At 38.7% G+C, this 13,968-nt stretch overlaps 1 protein-coding gene across 1 annotated transcript; it reads right to left on the reverse strand.

Annotated features, from left to right (window-relative positions):
- Positions 1-282: 282 nt before the first annotated feature.
- On the reverse strand, positions 283-1,994 carry LOC109238453 (protein Hook homolog 3-like). Its single transcript, XM_019404926.1, has 3 exons — positions 1,833-1,994; positions 949-1,107; positions 283-840 (listed from the first exon to the last, which is right to left on the reverse strand). The coding sequence occupies exons 1-3, from the start codon at positions 1,992-1,994 to the stop codon at positions 283-285; spliced, it is 879 nt and encodes a 292-aa protein (XP_019260471.1).
- Between the last annotated feature and the right edge of the window lie 11,974 nt (positions 1,995-13,968).

The following is a 13,968-nucleotide window of genomic DNA, read 5'->3' on the forward strand; positions in this document are numbered from 1 at the left end:
CCCAATAAGATTAAAACTATCACCTGAGGGGTAATACAGGACCAGGTTTTGTGTTCCCTTAAGGTATCTCAAACTTCTTTTGGCAGCCTTCAAGTAAGATTCCTTGGGATTTGATTTTGGATTCTATTCTGGAATGGAAATACAGAAGGGACTAGGGAATTTTTGGATTTTGATTCTTGTCTAAATCCAGAATGAAGGGGAGTGATTATGTTATCAAATAGATGGGAGCTTCTGTGTTTCCAAGTGGGGACTGAAGTTTGATTAGTGGAGAGACTGGGTAAATTAAGTGGATTTCCCTGCACTCCTTGTTCTGCTACTTGGGAATACCTTGCACTGCATCTTCAATAGAGATTTCTCCAACAGAGATTTCTCAAGATTAATTTTTACTTTCTCCAATTCAGCTTGAAGTTGCCTATTTTTCTCAAGTTCCCTACATCGACTAGTTTTCACATCATTTAATTCCTTCTCAAGCTTGATGTGTGTCTCACTAGCTACTTCCTTCCCTTTCCCAAGACTCACAGTCCTATGTTCTGAATTGAGTCTCTCAATGGTTTCCTCTAGGTCAGTGATTATCACCAAAAAGTCATCCCTTTCTTGCTCAGTAGCAGCAATTTTCTCTTCTAGAGTGTTTTTCTCATTGCTAAGACCTTCTATGGTTTCCTTCAAATCAACAACCACTACCATCAGGCCATCTCTCTCTTTTTCTACACTATTTATTTTTTCATTCAAAGCTTCCTTTTCCTTTTCAAGATTAGCTATGGTCTCATTTAGGTCCACTACACAAACCACCAGATCATCTCTAGATTGTTCAGCTTCTCTTAGTTCTATGGTTAGAATCTCCTTATCATTATCAAGGCTATAATATGCATCAATTAGAACATTTGCTAGTGACCTTAACTTCTTAGAAGAGTAGGATTTCAGATTTCTCTAAACATCCCTAAAATTTACCTCATCATTTTCATCCTCTTCATCGTCGTCAGACTGAGCCATCAGCGCGAACAGTGAGTCATATTTCGTTGCTTCAGTTTCCAAAGCCATCATGGAGCTATTTTCTGCTTCTGGTTCCCTTTCTGATTCACTGGAGGAGAATCCCCAAGCAGCAAGGGCCTGCTTCACAATATTGTCAAATGCACTTTTTCGACTGATCATTTTTCTGGAACCGGGTTCCTTTTTGGTGCTTTGTCAGGGTTTTGTTTGTATTGCTCCTGTTTCAGAAGTGGACATTCTTTGATGAAATGCCCTGGCTTTCCGCACCTGTGACAAAGATCATTGTTCCTTGCCTTACTTGAACTGCCCCTCTTTGGTATACCACCATTCCTTCGAACCATCTTCTGAAACCTTTTAGTAAGATAGGCCATATCACTATCTTCTTCACTTGAGTCACTGTTTTCAGCCTTGAGTACCAGGTTCTTTTCCTTCTTTGGATCTCTCCTTTCACTGTCTTTCTTTCTTTTCATCTCGTATGTCTTCAGATTACCAATAAGCTCATCTATGGTTAGAGTTTGTAGATCTTTAGCTTCAGTGATGGCATTTACCTTACTCTCCCAAGAACCAGGTAGAATACTGAGAATTTTCCTTCCAAGCTTGTTTCTGGGAATAACATCTCCAAGTGAATGAAGCTCATTTATGATGGATGTGAATCTAGTGTGCATATCCTGTATAGACTCATCATCTTTCATCCTGAAGAGCTCATACTCTATGGTGAGCATGTCAATCTTGGACTGTTTAACCTGAGTTGTTCCTTCGTGTGTGGTTTTTAATGCTTCCCATATTTCTTTGGCAGAATCACAAGCTGAGACTCTGTTGTACTCATCGGGTCCTATACCATATACCAAGATTTTCTTGGCGCGATATTTCTTTTCTACAGCTTTTTGGTCAACATCACTGTACTCCTTTCTGTCTTTCGGCACCATTGGTCCAGTTTCTCCGAGCTTCTTCATAGGAACATGTGGACCATCACAGATGATGTCCCATAGTTCTGAATCTTCGGCCATTATAAAAGCATGCACGCGAGTCTTCTACCAGCCGTAGTACTAACCATTGAATCTAGGAGGTCTGTAGGTTGATTGTCCTTCCTCAAAGTTGGGTGGAGCAGCCATTGAGATCCTTTCTAGGTGTTAACCTTTTAGAAAGAATCCGCTCTGATACCAATTGTTAGCTTATATGAGTCCACAAAACTATAGAGCACCTGATCCTTTATGAGTTTCTACTGAGAATACTTATGAAGCAGTAAGTAAAAGAGATACGGGATTTTTACGTGGAAAAATCCCACTCGAGGGGACAAAAACCACGACCTACACTTGTAGGCTTTCAACTTCACTAACTTGTAATCTCGCTATTACAAGCCACTTTGTAATGACTCTATTACAAAGACTTCAACTTAACTAACTTGTGATACTCCTACCACAAGCCACTTTGTCACTCTCTAGTTACAAAGACTTTAACTTATAACTAACTCAAGTCACAACACAAACTTAGAGGGTTTGTGATTTTTGGGTTTCCTAAAACACAGCTTATAAGAAAGTAAGATAGGAGTTACAATGAAGAACAAATAACAAGATTACAACTCAACTACGGATACACATAGACTCATTGTGAAACTGATCCTTTAGTGGAGTTGTCTTCTTGTTCTTGACACACTTGTGACTTCAATGCTGGATCAACACTTTAATGCTTGAGAGAACATAACTAAATGCTCAAGTAAATATGTTGTGCCTTACACCAGGTTGTTATACTACAAAAGACATCACAATGGTGATGTCAATTCTTAGTACACGCTTCTTCCCAATGAGAAGTGACTGCTGCACTGTCGTGTGTACAGTTGCGGACAGTCACTCTCTGCAGTTGCATTCCAGCTGTATAGTTGACTTGTACTTCTGTCAGAGAACCCTAAGGGACCAGGTCCCTGTTGTGTTCCTCTTTGTAGTTGTTCATTTGCTGGAGAACAGACTGGACATTGTTCATTTGAAATGTGTACCAAGTGGGTCAGGTTCTCTATCTGGTTCTTAAAAATAAGTTTGTTAGATCATCAAAACATAAGAAGCATAAGGTAAAGACATTGAAAACCCATCAATTTACCCCTTTTTGATGACGACAAACTTAGGCATTGATAGTATTTGTTTAGAGCAGAAATAACCAGATGAGGTACCAGAAACTTCATAAGTTCCCCCTGACCTTTTGCTTTTGATTCCCCCTTAATCAGATCCCCTGTCCTTTTGCTTTTGAACCCCCTATTGATATTCATACACTCATCATGTGCATCACTACTCACTATATCNAAACAACAGCCATAAGACATCATAATAGAAGACACTGGTCACTAGGGGGTATCTAAGAGGCACTAGAAGAGGAAGACTAGGAAGGAGAAACAGCAAGGGTTTTGAGAACCAGGTCCAGTCGGGCATTTGCAGACAGTTGTTCTTCAAGCAATTTTGCGCGAAGCTTATCATTTCCTTTGTCAGACGGACAACTTCTTCATTAACGGAACCGGGTCCTTTAACCGCTTGATTGAGCTGAGTTTCTAGTATGGCATTCTGAGCCCTCAACCTTCTGATATCTTCAGAAGCTGCATTTTGAGCATTAATCAGCTGAGAAATGGTCGAGATGCTTCCACCAACCCTTTCTACGCACTCACATTCTTCCAGAGATGTTTTAGAGAAGGTTTGCTTGCGTGTGCCCACTCTGGGATTACCCAAGGGGACCTTGTAAAATTTAAACACTTGAATGAGGAGAAAGCCATATGGTAGCCCATGATTTCCACCTTTAAAGTTTGCCACCTTTTGCATATGATCTATCATGATTGCTGGCAGATTGATTGGGACAAACTCATCAAGAACCTCCATTAAGACCAGATCAAATTTTGTAGCAATAGACCGCCTCTCAAAATGAGGTAAGAGAACCTTATTGACCAGTTCAAAGAGAAGCTGATACTCAGGAAGTAATACCTTCTTATGCACATGTTCCTCCTGCTGAATAGCTTGCTCTTTCATGATAGCTCTCCTAAAGTTGACACCACAAACACCTTTGACTGAGGACATTCCTTCACATGGAATTTGGAGAACCTTCCCCAATGCTGAAGCGTCATGTACAATGTCTACTCCATTTACTAGCACACAGATGTGATCCCCCTCAACAGTGAAGAGAGATGCATAGAAATTTTGTACTGCATCTTCGTACACCAAAGGCATGTTCCCCTGAAACAAGTGCTCCCATTGCAAAATTCCACTATCTCCAGAATTTGCCTCATACCAGCCATCTCTGAAATTGCTGGATCAAGCGTACGACCCCACAAGACTTTTTGAGTTCTTAATCTCTCCTGCCAAAGACCACTGTCACTGGGCATGGTCTTTAGAGAACCAGGTTCCCTTACAGTTTCCCGTTTCATTTTCTAGATCCTTCAACAGACTTCCCTTTCCAACTTACCAGCCCCACAGTATCATCTTCAGACATAGCTTGCTCATAGACTTTTCTTAGACTTGCTGCTGCCCTTCACGGATGCTCCACTTTGTTTCTCAATAGCCACATCGGAAGCTTCATCCACAGACTTCTAGGCTTTTACTGATTGTTCTACTAAGGAACCGGGTTCCTTTAGAGCATTTTTATCAACCCCACCTACTAGAATGCTCTTGTCAGTAACAAATTCCCCTTGATTCATCAACCTCTTCTTCCTTGTCTTGACACTTCTCCTACTTTTCTGCAATGTAGACTCGAACCTCTCTTTCTGCTGCAACCTAATAGGGGATGACTTGGAAGAGGATTCTAAGGAATTAGGATAATCAAGAGGTTCAGGAGTGGATTTATCTGGAAGAGAATCAGTTCCTCCAGCAGGTTTTTCTAGGATAGTTTCATGAATTAGAGACTCGAAGAGTACCATGGTTCTTTTATCGCCTAGGAGTGGAGTTTCTTCCCCCTGATACTCAGACAAGAGATAGGTTCTTTCATTCAATAGACTTTCAGCAGTGATAGCAATGATATTGTGTGCTGATTCCTTTTCTGGTGACTCTATGAGAGCCACTGAGTCCAAAAGGGAGGAGTTCAGATACTGATCAGGATCATCCTCAAAGACCTCTGACACCTAAGAGGTGACCCTTTCTGAGTATTCTTTGGTGGGATCAGAGGAATGAGGAGACATGGGGTTTTCAACACATGGAAAGGAGACAGAGTTTGACAGAAAAGGGAAAGCAATAGGAAATGAGGAGGAAACAGGTGTGGGTGCAGTAGTATTGGAAAGAGTGGAAGAGTGAATTTCTGGAGATGACTTTAAGGATGATAGGGAAGTGGGAGTGGTGTTGATGGTGGGAGAAGGAAGCGATCATTTGATTGCCATTATAGGAGGATTTGATAGGGAAGTTGAGTGAAAAAGAGATGAGGAGAGGATCACAGAGATACAAAAGAGATGAAGGTTCATGACTTGCTGTGAGAGTGAAAAAGAGTTTTATGGGAAGAAGGGATAATGATGAGAAGAAAGAGAAACGAGTTTTGAACAGTCCTGAAAACGGCGGTAGGTTTGTGGGAAAATGTTATCGTGCAGAGGGGATGAAGGGATTTGAAAGACAAGACATGACGTTCAGATTTTGAAAAGTCGGATGATATGGCAGTTGAATTATTTGTTAACCCTTTTTGAGAAAGCATGCAAAACAACACATTACTACTGACCTGTGGTATAGGAACCTGATGCCTGAATAGTTTTTTGAAAAAGATTTTAGCAGCTCTTCTTTCGCAGTTCATAATTGTACCTTTGGCTTCTATGATCGTCATGTGTGTTTACCTGCAATGGTATCGATGTCAGTTAGGCTTGGCTAGAAAACACTTTAGCTAATTTTACCTGAAGGTGATTTTCATAGCCAACTGATGGAGAAACAGGTTCTCTATTAGACTTTAATAACCCCAGCTTCACCATGTTTCTTCCAAAATGTTCCCTACTCAAGGCTTTGGTGAAGATATCTGGAATTTGGTCTTCTGTGCTGCAGAACTTTATACAGATCAACCCTTTCTCCATATTGTCCCTCAGAAGATAATGCCTCACCTCAATGTGCTTGGTTCTCTTGTTTTGAACTGGATTCTTGATCAAGTTGAGTGCACCGGTGTTGTCATATAGAAGAAGCATACCATCAGTAATTACCCTGAAATCCTCCAGTTGGTGCTTAATTCATAGGGGTTGAGCACAGCAGGATGCTGCCGGTACGTATTCTGCTTCGGTTGTTGAAGAAGCCATTGAGTTTTGCTTCCTTGTGCCCCAAGAGATGAGACACGATCATGGCAAGTGAGCCATTCTAGAAGTGTTTTTCCTGTCCACAAGATAACCTACATAGTTAGCATCAGCATACCCAATAAGATTAAAACTGTCACCTGAGGGGTAATACAGGACCAGGTCCTGTGTTCCCTTAAGGTATCTCAAACTTCTTTTGGCAGCCTTCAAGTAAGATTCCTTGGGATTTGATTTTGGGTTCTATTCTGGAATGGAAATACAGAAGGGACTAGGGAATTTTTTGGATTTTGATTCTTGTCTAAATCTAGAATGAAGGGGAGTGATTATGTTATCAAATAGATGGGAGCTTTTGTGTTTCCAAGTGGGGACTGAAGTTTGATTAGTGGAGAGACTGGGTAAATTAAGTGGATTTCCCTGCACTCCTTGTTCTGCTACTTGTGGAATACCTTGCACTGCATCTCCAACAGTTTCTTCAACTTCAATGGTAGTAAATGAAGTACCAGGTTCCTCGTGAGAAGTGGAAGAGGATGTTGCATTGTCTTCCCCTGTCTCCTTCATCTAACTCATCATATCAACTTTCCCAATTGAAACATCAGATATTTCTTAGGGACCAAAAGTGGTTCATCGTCTTGATTATCACTGTTCCCTCCTTTGTTAGAGGAGGGTGTCTCTTTGAGTATCACATGACCACTTTCTTCCACATAGTGAGCTCTTTTGTTGTAGACTTTGTACGGTTTGCTTTGAGGGAAGTATCCCAGAAGGATTGCTTCATACATCAAACTTCCCGAGCTGGTCCTTCCCGTGGTTGACAAAATAGTATTTGCATCCAAAGGTTCTAAGATGAGTTATCTTTGGTTTTCGTCCATTGAGCAACTCAAAGGAGGTTTTGTTTAGGAGGGACCTGATTATACACCTGTTCACCAAGTAGCAAGCCTCGTTTATTGCTTCCGCCCAGATTGGTAACTATGCGTATTTTTTATAAGAACTCTACTTTGTTCCTTTTATCATAGATTTGAGACACACTCAAGAGATTGTGCTTCAGGCAACTCACATGGCACACGTTCTCAATTGAGTGTGACATAGACTTTCCATCTTTTCAACACTGAGAATGTACCCCCCCTCCCTTTTTTTTATATATATACACAGGATACATTCCCTTTTCTGCAGGGCTTTCAGTGAGAGACAGTCCCTGGTGTTTCTAGTCATGTGTTTTTAGCATCCACTGTTCATGAACCATTGATGTCCATTTCTTCTCAGTATTCCCTGCACATATAAATCATGGGTTAGATTTAGGGACCCAAACTAGTTTGGGTCCCTTGTTATGAGAAAAGGGATGGATAAGGGCTTTTTTAGTCCATGCAGGCAATATTCGTTTCTTGCGAGCGGTACCTGGTCCCTCTTTAGTAGTCACTTTTCAGTAAACACTTTGTTTTTTTGAACAGATTGAACCCTGGCCTGGCAATTTTCTTTGAAGTGCCCATTTTTCCCACATTGGGTACACAACCAGTTATCAGGAACAATGACGTACTTGCTGTGAGGGTTGTAGGGAGTTTTCTCCTTTTGGAACCCGATTCCCTTCCTGTTTCCACTATTGTTGAAGTACATAGCAGTGACAACATCTGAGGACCAGGTCCACTTCAGAGATTTCTCAAGATCAATTTTTACTTTCTCCAATTCACCTTGAAGTTGCCTATTTTTCTCAAGTTCCCTACATAGACTAGTTTTCACATCATTTAATTCCTTCTCAAGCTTGATGTGTGTCTCACTAGCTACTTCCTTCCCTTTCCCAAGACTCACAGTCCTATGTTCTGAATTGAGTCTCTCAATGGTTTCCTCTAGGTCAGTGATTATCACCAAAAAGTCATCCCTCTCTTGCTCAGTAGCAGCAATTTTTTCTTCTAGAGTGTGTTTCTCATTGCTAAGACCTTCTATGGTTTCCTTCAAATCAACAACCACTACCATCAGGTCATCTCTCTAATTTTCTACACTTTATTTTTTTCATTCAAAGCTTCCTTTTCCTTTTCAAGATTAGCTACGGTCTCATTTAGGTCCACTACACAGACCACCAGATTATCTCTAGATTGTTCGGCTTCTCCTAGTTTTATGGTTAGAATTTCCTTATAATTATCAAGTCTATAACATGCATCAATTAGAACATTTGCTAGTGACCGTAACTTCTTAGAAGAGTAGGATTTCAGATTTTTCTAAACATCCCTGAAATTTACCTCATCATTTTCATCCTCTTCATCATCTTCAGACTGAGCCATCAGCGCGAACAGTGAGTCATATTTCGTTGCTTCAGTTTCCAATGCCATCATGGAGCTGTTTTTTGCATCTGGTTCCCTTTTTGATTCACTGGAGAAGTCTCCCCAAGCATCAAGGGCCTGCTTCACATATTGTCAGCTGCACTTTTTTGACTGAATCGTTTGTCTGGAACCGGGTTCCTTTTTGCTGCTTTGTCAGGGTTTTGTTTGTATTGCTCATGTTTCAGAAGTAGACATTCTTTGATGAAATGCCCTGGCTTTTCGCATCTGTGACACCACCATTCCTTCGAACCATCTTTTGAAACCTTTTATTAAGATAGGCCATATCACTATCTTCTTCACTTGAGTCACTGTTTTCAGCCTTGAGTACCAGGTTCTTTTCCTTCTTTGGCTCTCTCCTTTCACTGCCTTTCTTTCTTTTCATCTCGTATGTCTTCAGATTACCAATAAGCTCATCTATGGTTAGAGTTTGTAGATCTTTAGCTTCAGTGATGGCATTTACCTTACTCTCCCAAGAACCAGGTAGAATACTGAGAATTTTCCTTACAAGCTTGTTTCTGGGAATAACATCTCCAAGTGAATGAAGCTCATTTATGATGGATGTGAATCAAGTGTGCATATCCTGTATAGACTCATCATCTTTCATCCTGAAGAGCTCATACTCTATGGTGATGTTGTCAATCTTGGACTATTTAACCTGAGTAGTTCCTTCGTGTGCGGTTTGCAATGCTTCCCATATTTCTTTGGCAGAATCACTTTGTTGTACGTATCGGGTCCTATACCACATACCAAGATTTTCTTTGCGTGATAGTTCTTTTCTACAGCTTTTCTGTCAATATCATTGTACTCCTTTCTGTCTTTCGGCACCAATTGTCCAGTTTCTCCAAGCTTCTTCATAGGAACATGTGGACCATCACAGATGATGTCCCATAGTTCTGAATCTTCGGCCATTATAAAATCATGCATGCGAGTCTTCCACCAGCCGTAGTACTGACCATTGAATCTAGGAGGTCTGTAGGTTGATTGTCCTTCCTCAAAGTTGGGTGGAGCAGCCATTGAGATCCTTTCTAGGTGTTAACCTTTTAGAAAGAACCCGCTCTGATACCAATTGTTAGCTTATATGGGTCCACCAAACTATAGAGCACCCGATCCTTTGTGAGTTTCTACTGAGAATACTTATGAAGCAGTAAGTAAAAGAGACACGGGATTTTTACGTGGAAAAATCCCACTTAAGGGGACAAAAACCACGACCTACACTTGTAGGCTTTCAACTTCACTAACTTGTAATCTCGCTATTACAAGCCACTTTGTAATGACTCTATTACAAAGACTTCAACTTAACTAAGTTGTGATACGCTTACCACAAGCCACTTTGTCACTCTCTAGTTACAAAGACTTTAACTTATGACTAACTCTAGTCACAACACAAACTTAGAGGATTTGTGATTTTTGGGTTTCCTAAAATACAGCTTCTAAGAAAGCAAGATAGGAGTTACAATGAAGAACAAATAACAAAATTACAACTCAACTACGGATACACATACACTCATTGTGAAACTGATCCTTTAGTGGAGTTGTCTTCTTGTTCTTGACACACTTGTGACTTCAATGCTGGATCAACACTTTAATGCTTGAGAGAATATCACTAAATGCTCAAGTAAATATGTTGTGCCTTGCACCAGGTTGTTATACTACAAAAGACATCACCATTCTTGGTACACGCTTCTTCCCAATGAGAAGTGACTGCTGCACTGTCTGTTGCATTGTCGCGGGTACAGTTGCGGACAGTCACTTTCTGCAGTTGCGTTCCAGCTGTATAGTTGACTTGTACTTCTTTCAGAGAACCCTAAGGGACCAGGTCCCTGTTGTGTTCCTCATTGTAGTTGTTCATTTGCTGGAGATCAGACTGGACATTGTTCATTTGAAATGTGTACCAATTTGGTCAGGTTCTCTATCTGGTTCTTAACAATAAGTTTGTTAGATCATCAAAACATAAGAAGCATAAGGCAAAGACATTGAAAACCCATCAAGGTATTTTTGATAATTTTATTGGATCAAACGTTTGAGCTATTGGCATTGTGTTCATGTTGATTATAGGGGCTAAGGTACTAGAATTAGTCCCTTACTTATAAAGTTATAACATAAAATCGTTCTTTGAAGTTAGTAAAGTTTTGAAGCAAATCCTACTAGGGTAGATTGTAATTTTTACTCCCTTGAGCAAAGGGGTTTCGACATAAAATTGTTGTGTTAGTTATATTCTGCACTTTACTTTCTGGTTGTGTCAGGTTAGTTTGTTCAAAGAACTTGGTTCTTTGAAATCGTGAAAGGGCAATACACAATTCAACCCCCTTCTTGTGTCTGAGTGAACTCTAAAATAACACTTATATAAATATTATCTTAGGTAATCAATTTAAATTTAAAGTGGCTGAAATATATTTATTTGTATTGAGAATTAAAAATCTTGTAGTAATCAACTCCTTTGTAGCGTTAACAGATTTAAGGTTACTTCAGTCATTTTAATAAAAAACGTGCTTACCAGCACTTGTTTAGCAAACACATAAATGACTTTTTTTAGCTTCAACACTTCTATTCAAACACTTAACTGCTTATTTTTAAAACCGGTTTCAGCACTTTAAAAGTACTTTTAAGCAACTAATTTTTTCCAGCTAATCAAAACGGGCTCGTAGTCCTTTATATATATTTATTAATGGCTCAATAGTTTGCACGATCATCATAGTTGCGTGCTCATGATTGAATAGTGTTGGTCATTAAAGTGTTGTACATAGCTGAATAGAAGAATTCACTACAAAACTCATTAAAGTTGGATCTCATTTAAAAATATTTTGTCGCATATAAAAAGTGATATTGTGCAACAAAGCTTGTGGCATTATTAGAGTTTGTTTGATCCAAGCGTCTTCGCGAGATGAAGCTCCACATCATCAATTTTGAGCATATTATGAGTCATCAAGCCAATACGAGGTGATCAGTAGATGCAACAATATCTTTATGCAGAATGTCATCTTTTTCCTTGAATCCTACACAAAAGAATATTTCAGTATTTGCTGGTTCAATTTATGAGAGAAAGAAATGATGGACATAGCTGGTCCAACTTGGCGTACAAGAAGTTTGGTCATGAAAATTTGGAAGGATTAATAAGGAACTATAAGTACAAAAACTTTGTTATTAACAAATATGAATATTACTTGAAATATTCTAATTTTTATCTTAAGTTATTTACTTTAATTCGAGGTCCAAAGAAATTTATCTTTTACGCAAAAGATGTCGTTGACCTTTTTGTAAAGTCATTTATCATCAAGAAGAGTCAAATAGCACTTGAGTTTTTGAGTTGACCTGAAGGAATAACTTTTCCTGATTCTTTCTTCTTTGCTACAGAATTTTGAGAAAGACTATGGGCTCTCTCTTCTATGTGAATTACTAGATTTGGTTATATGACATATTAATGGTTGTGTAGGATCAAAAATTCACATTTAACAGTATTACTTCAATTGAATTGATTGGCTTATCGGAGTCAAGTTATTATTTTCAGGCAAAATACATATATGACCCCTTTAAATTGTCATCAACGATCACATAGACATCTCAACTGACTCATTTATCGTTTTGATACTTCAAGTGGATATTAAGTGTATCTTGTAAACATACTACCAAGTCAGCCACCTTGCATGTGTTACACTTGCAGTGTGTCAAATGAGCCAATGAAGTAAGGACACATGTAATTTTAAACAAAAATATTATCACGTGTAATTAAAAATCCAAAAAAAAAACTAAAAAACAAGTTTCCCCCTTTTTCACATAAGCTTTATCTTCCATAGAAAAGAAAAGTTCATTCTCTTCCCCGCCCCTCATCCTGATAATCCTTCCCCATTTCTTTCTCTTAGTTTTTCTTCTTCTACATGTTTCCAATAAGAGCTTTGCTTTCATAACAACCGTGTGGAAACAAAAACCTCATGCATTTTCATACTCACCCAATATGTATGTTTCTCTGTGGCTTCATTCCAAGTCAATCTGCAAAGCTAAATGATAAACTGAACAAAGACTATTAAAGATTAGCCTTGCCTTTTTGGCCACTACTACCTGAGTGGAAGCTGAGAAAGAATGGAACAAAAGCATTAGTTTATTGGGAGAAAAAGATGAGATAACAACTGCACTTTTGGTTGAGAAGTATCAGCAAGGAGCCATTGCTGTCTTCTCGAATAACAAAAGCAGAAACCCAAAGTTAAAATCAATAATGATATATCCATACCGATTCGAAGCTCTACCTCGAGTCAATTAAATGGATCTTCAACATCCATTTTGCTTCCTATGAACCCTTTTATCTGGGTCGGTTTACCAATTAAGTAAAATCTTCTCCAATTTCAATAACAATCATAGTTTTAATTATTGGACATGATGAAATGGGGTAAATCCACTTATTTTTTACTGGTTATTGTTGGTCAACATTGGGCTTTACTAAGCAGCTGGGATTGTCGATACTAGAGGATGGCTTGTTGGTGGAAGAAATTTTTGTGGGAGAAAGTGGAAATCATTTGGAATAAAAAAAAACAGAAAATGTGGTGTGGACCACACATAAAATAACTTAAATTGAAAAAGAAAAAAGAAAAAAAAACGTAATTGAAGTTCTCACGCGCTCAATTGTTAATGAAACACAATTGATTTGCCATGTCATCGCAACGTGTTTACAAGACACACTTATAGCCTGTTTGGCCAAGCTGGAAAAATCTGCTTATTTTGAGAAATGTATTTTTAAAAAGTGCTTTTAAAAAAGTACTTTTGGTGAGAAGCAATTTGTGTTTGGCAAATTAATTTGAAGAGTACTTTTGAGCAGCAATTAGTGTTTGGCCAAGCTGTTAAAAGGTGCTTCTAAGTGTATTTTTCTCAAAAAGTGTTTTTCAAAAAAGTGCTTCTGGGGAGAAGCTACTTTTTTCTGTTTCTCAAAAACTGCTTCTGTTTCTACTCAAAAACCCTTTTTTCCTTCAAAAAGTTTGGCAAACACCTTAACTTTGAAGAAAAAAGCCCTTTTGCAAAAAAAAAAAAAAAAAAAAAAAAAAACTTTAGGCCAAGAAAAAAAAGCTTGGTCAAACAGGCTATAAGTAGACACTTGAAGTGTCAAAATAGTAAATGGGTCAATTGAGGTGTCTGTCTGATAGTTGAGGACAACTTAAAGGGGTCATTTATATATTTCGTATTTTTAATCTTATTTGCCGGAACATATTTGAACATTTAGAAAATTTCTATTGGACCTCTATTTGGCATGCACATGTGCCGAACCTTAAAATGAAGTAACATCCAAACGAACATTGTGAACGGAACACTTGAAGGGTTTGTTTGGTCTTTAATTTGATTTGGCACACCACGTCAAATTAACTGTTGACGTGGTATAAGTTTGGACCTTAAAATTAACACTCAAGTGAATCTTGTGCTTGTAAACCAAAATGAAGTCGTTTCATACTCTGTATCTATTTAAGCTATCGAATT

Source organism: Nicotiana attenuata, unplaced genomic scaffold, assembly GCF_001879085.1.
Source record: "Nicotiana attenuata strain UT unplaced genomic scaffold, NIATTr2, whole genome shotgun sequence".
Lineage (NCBI taxonomy): Eukaryota > Viridiplantae > Streptophyta > Magnoliopsida > Solanales > Solanaceae > Nicotiana > Nicotiana attenuata.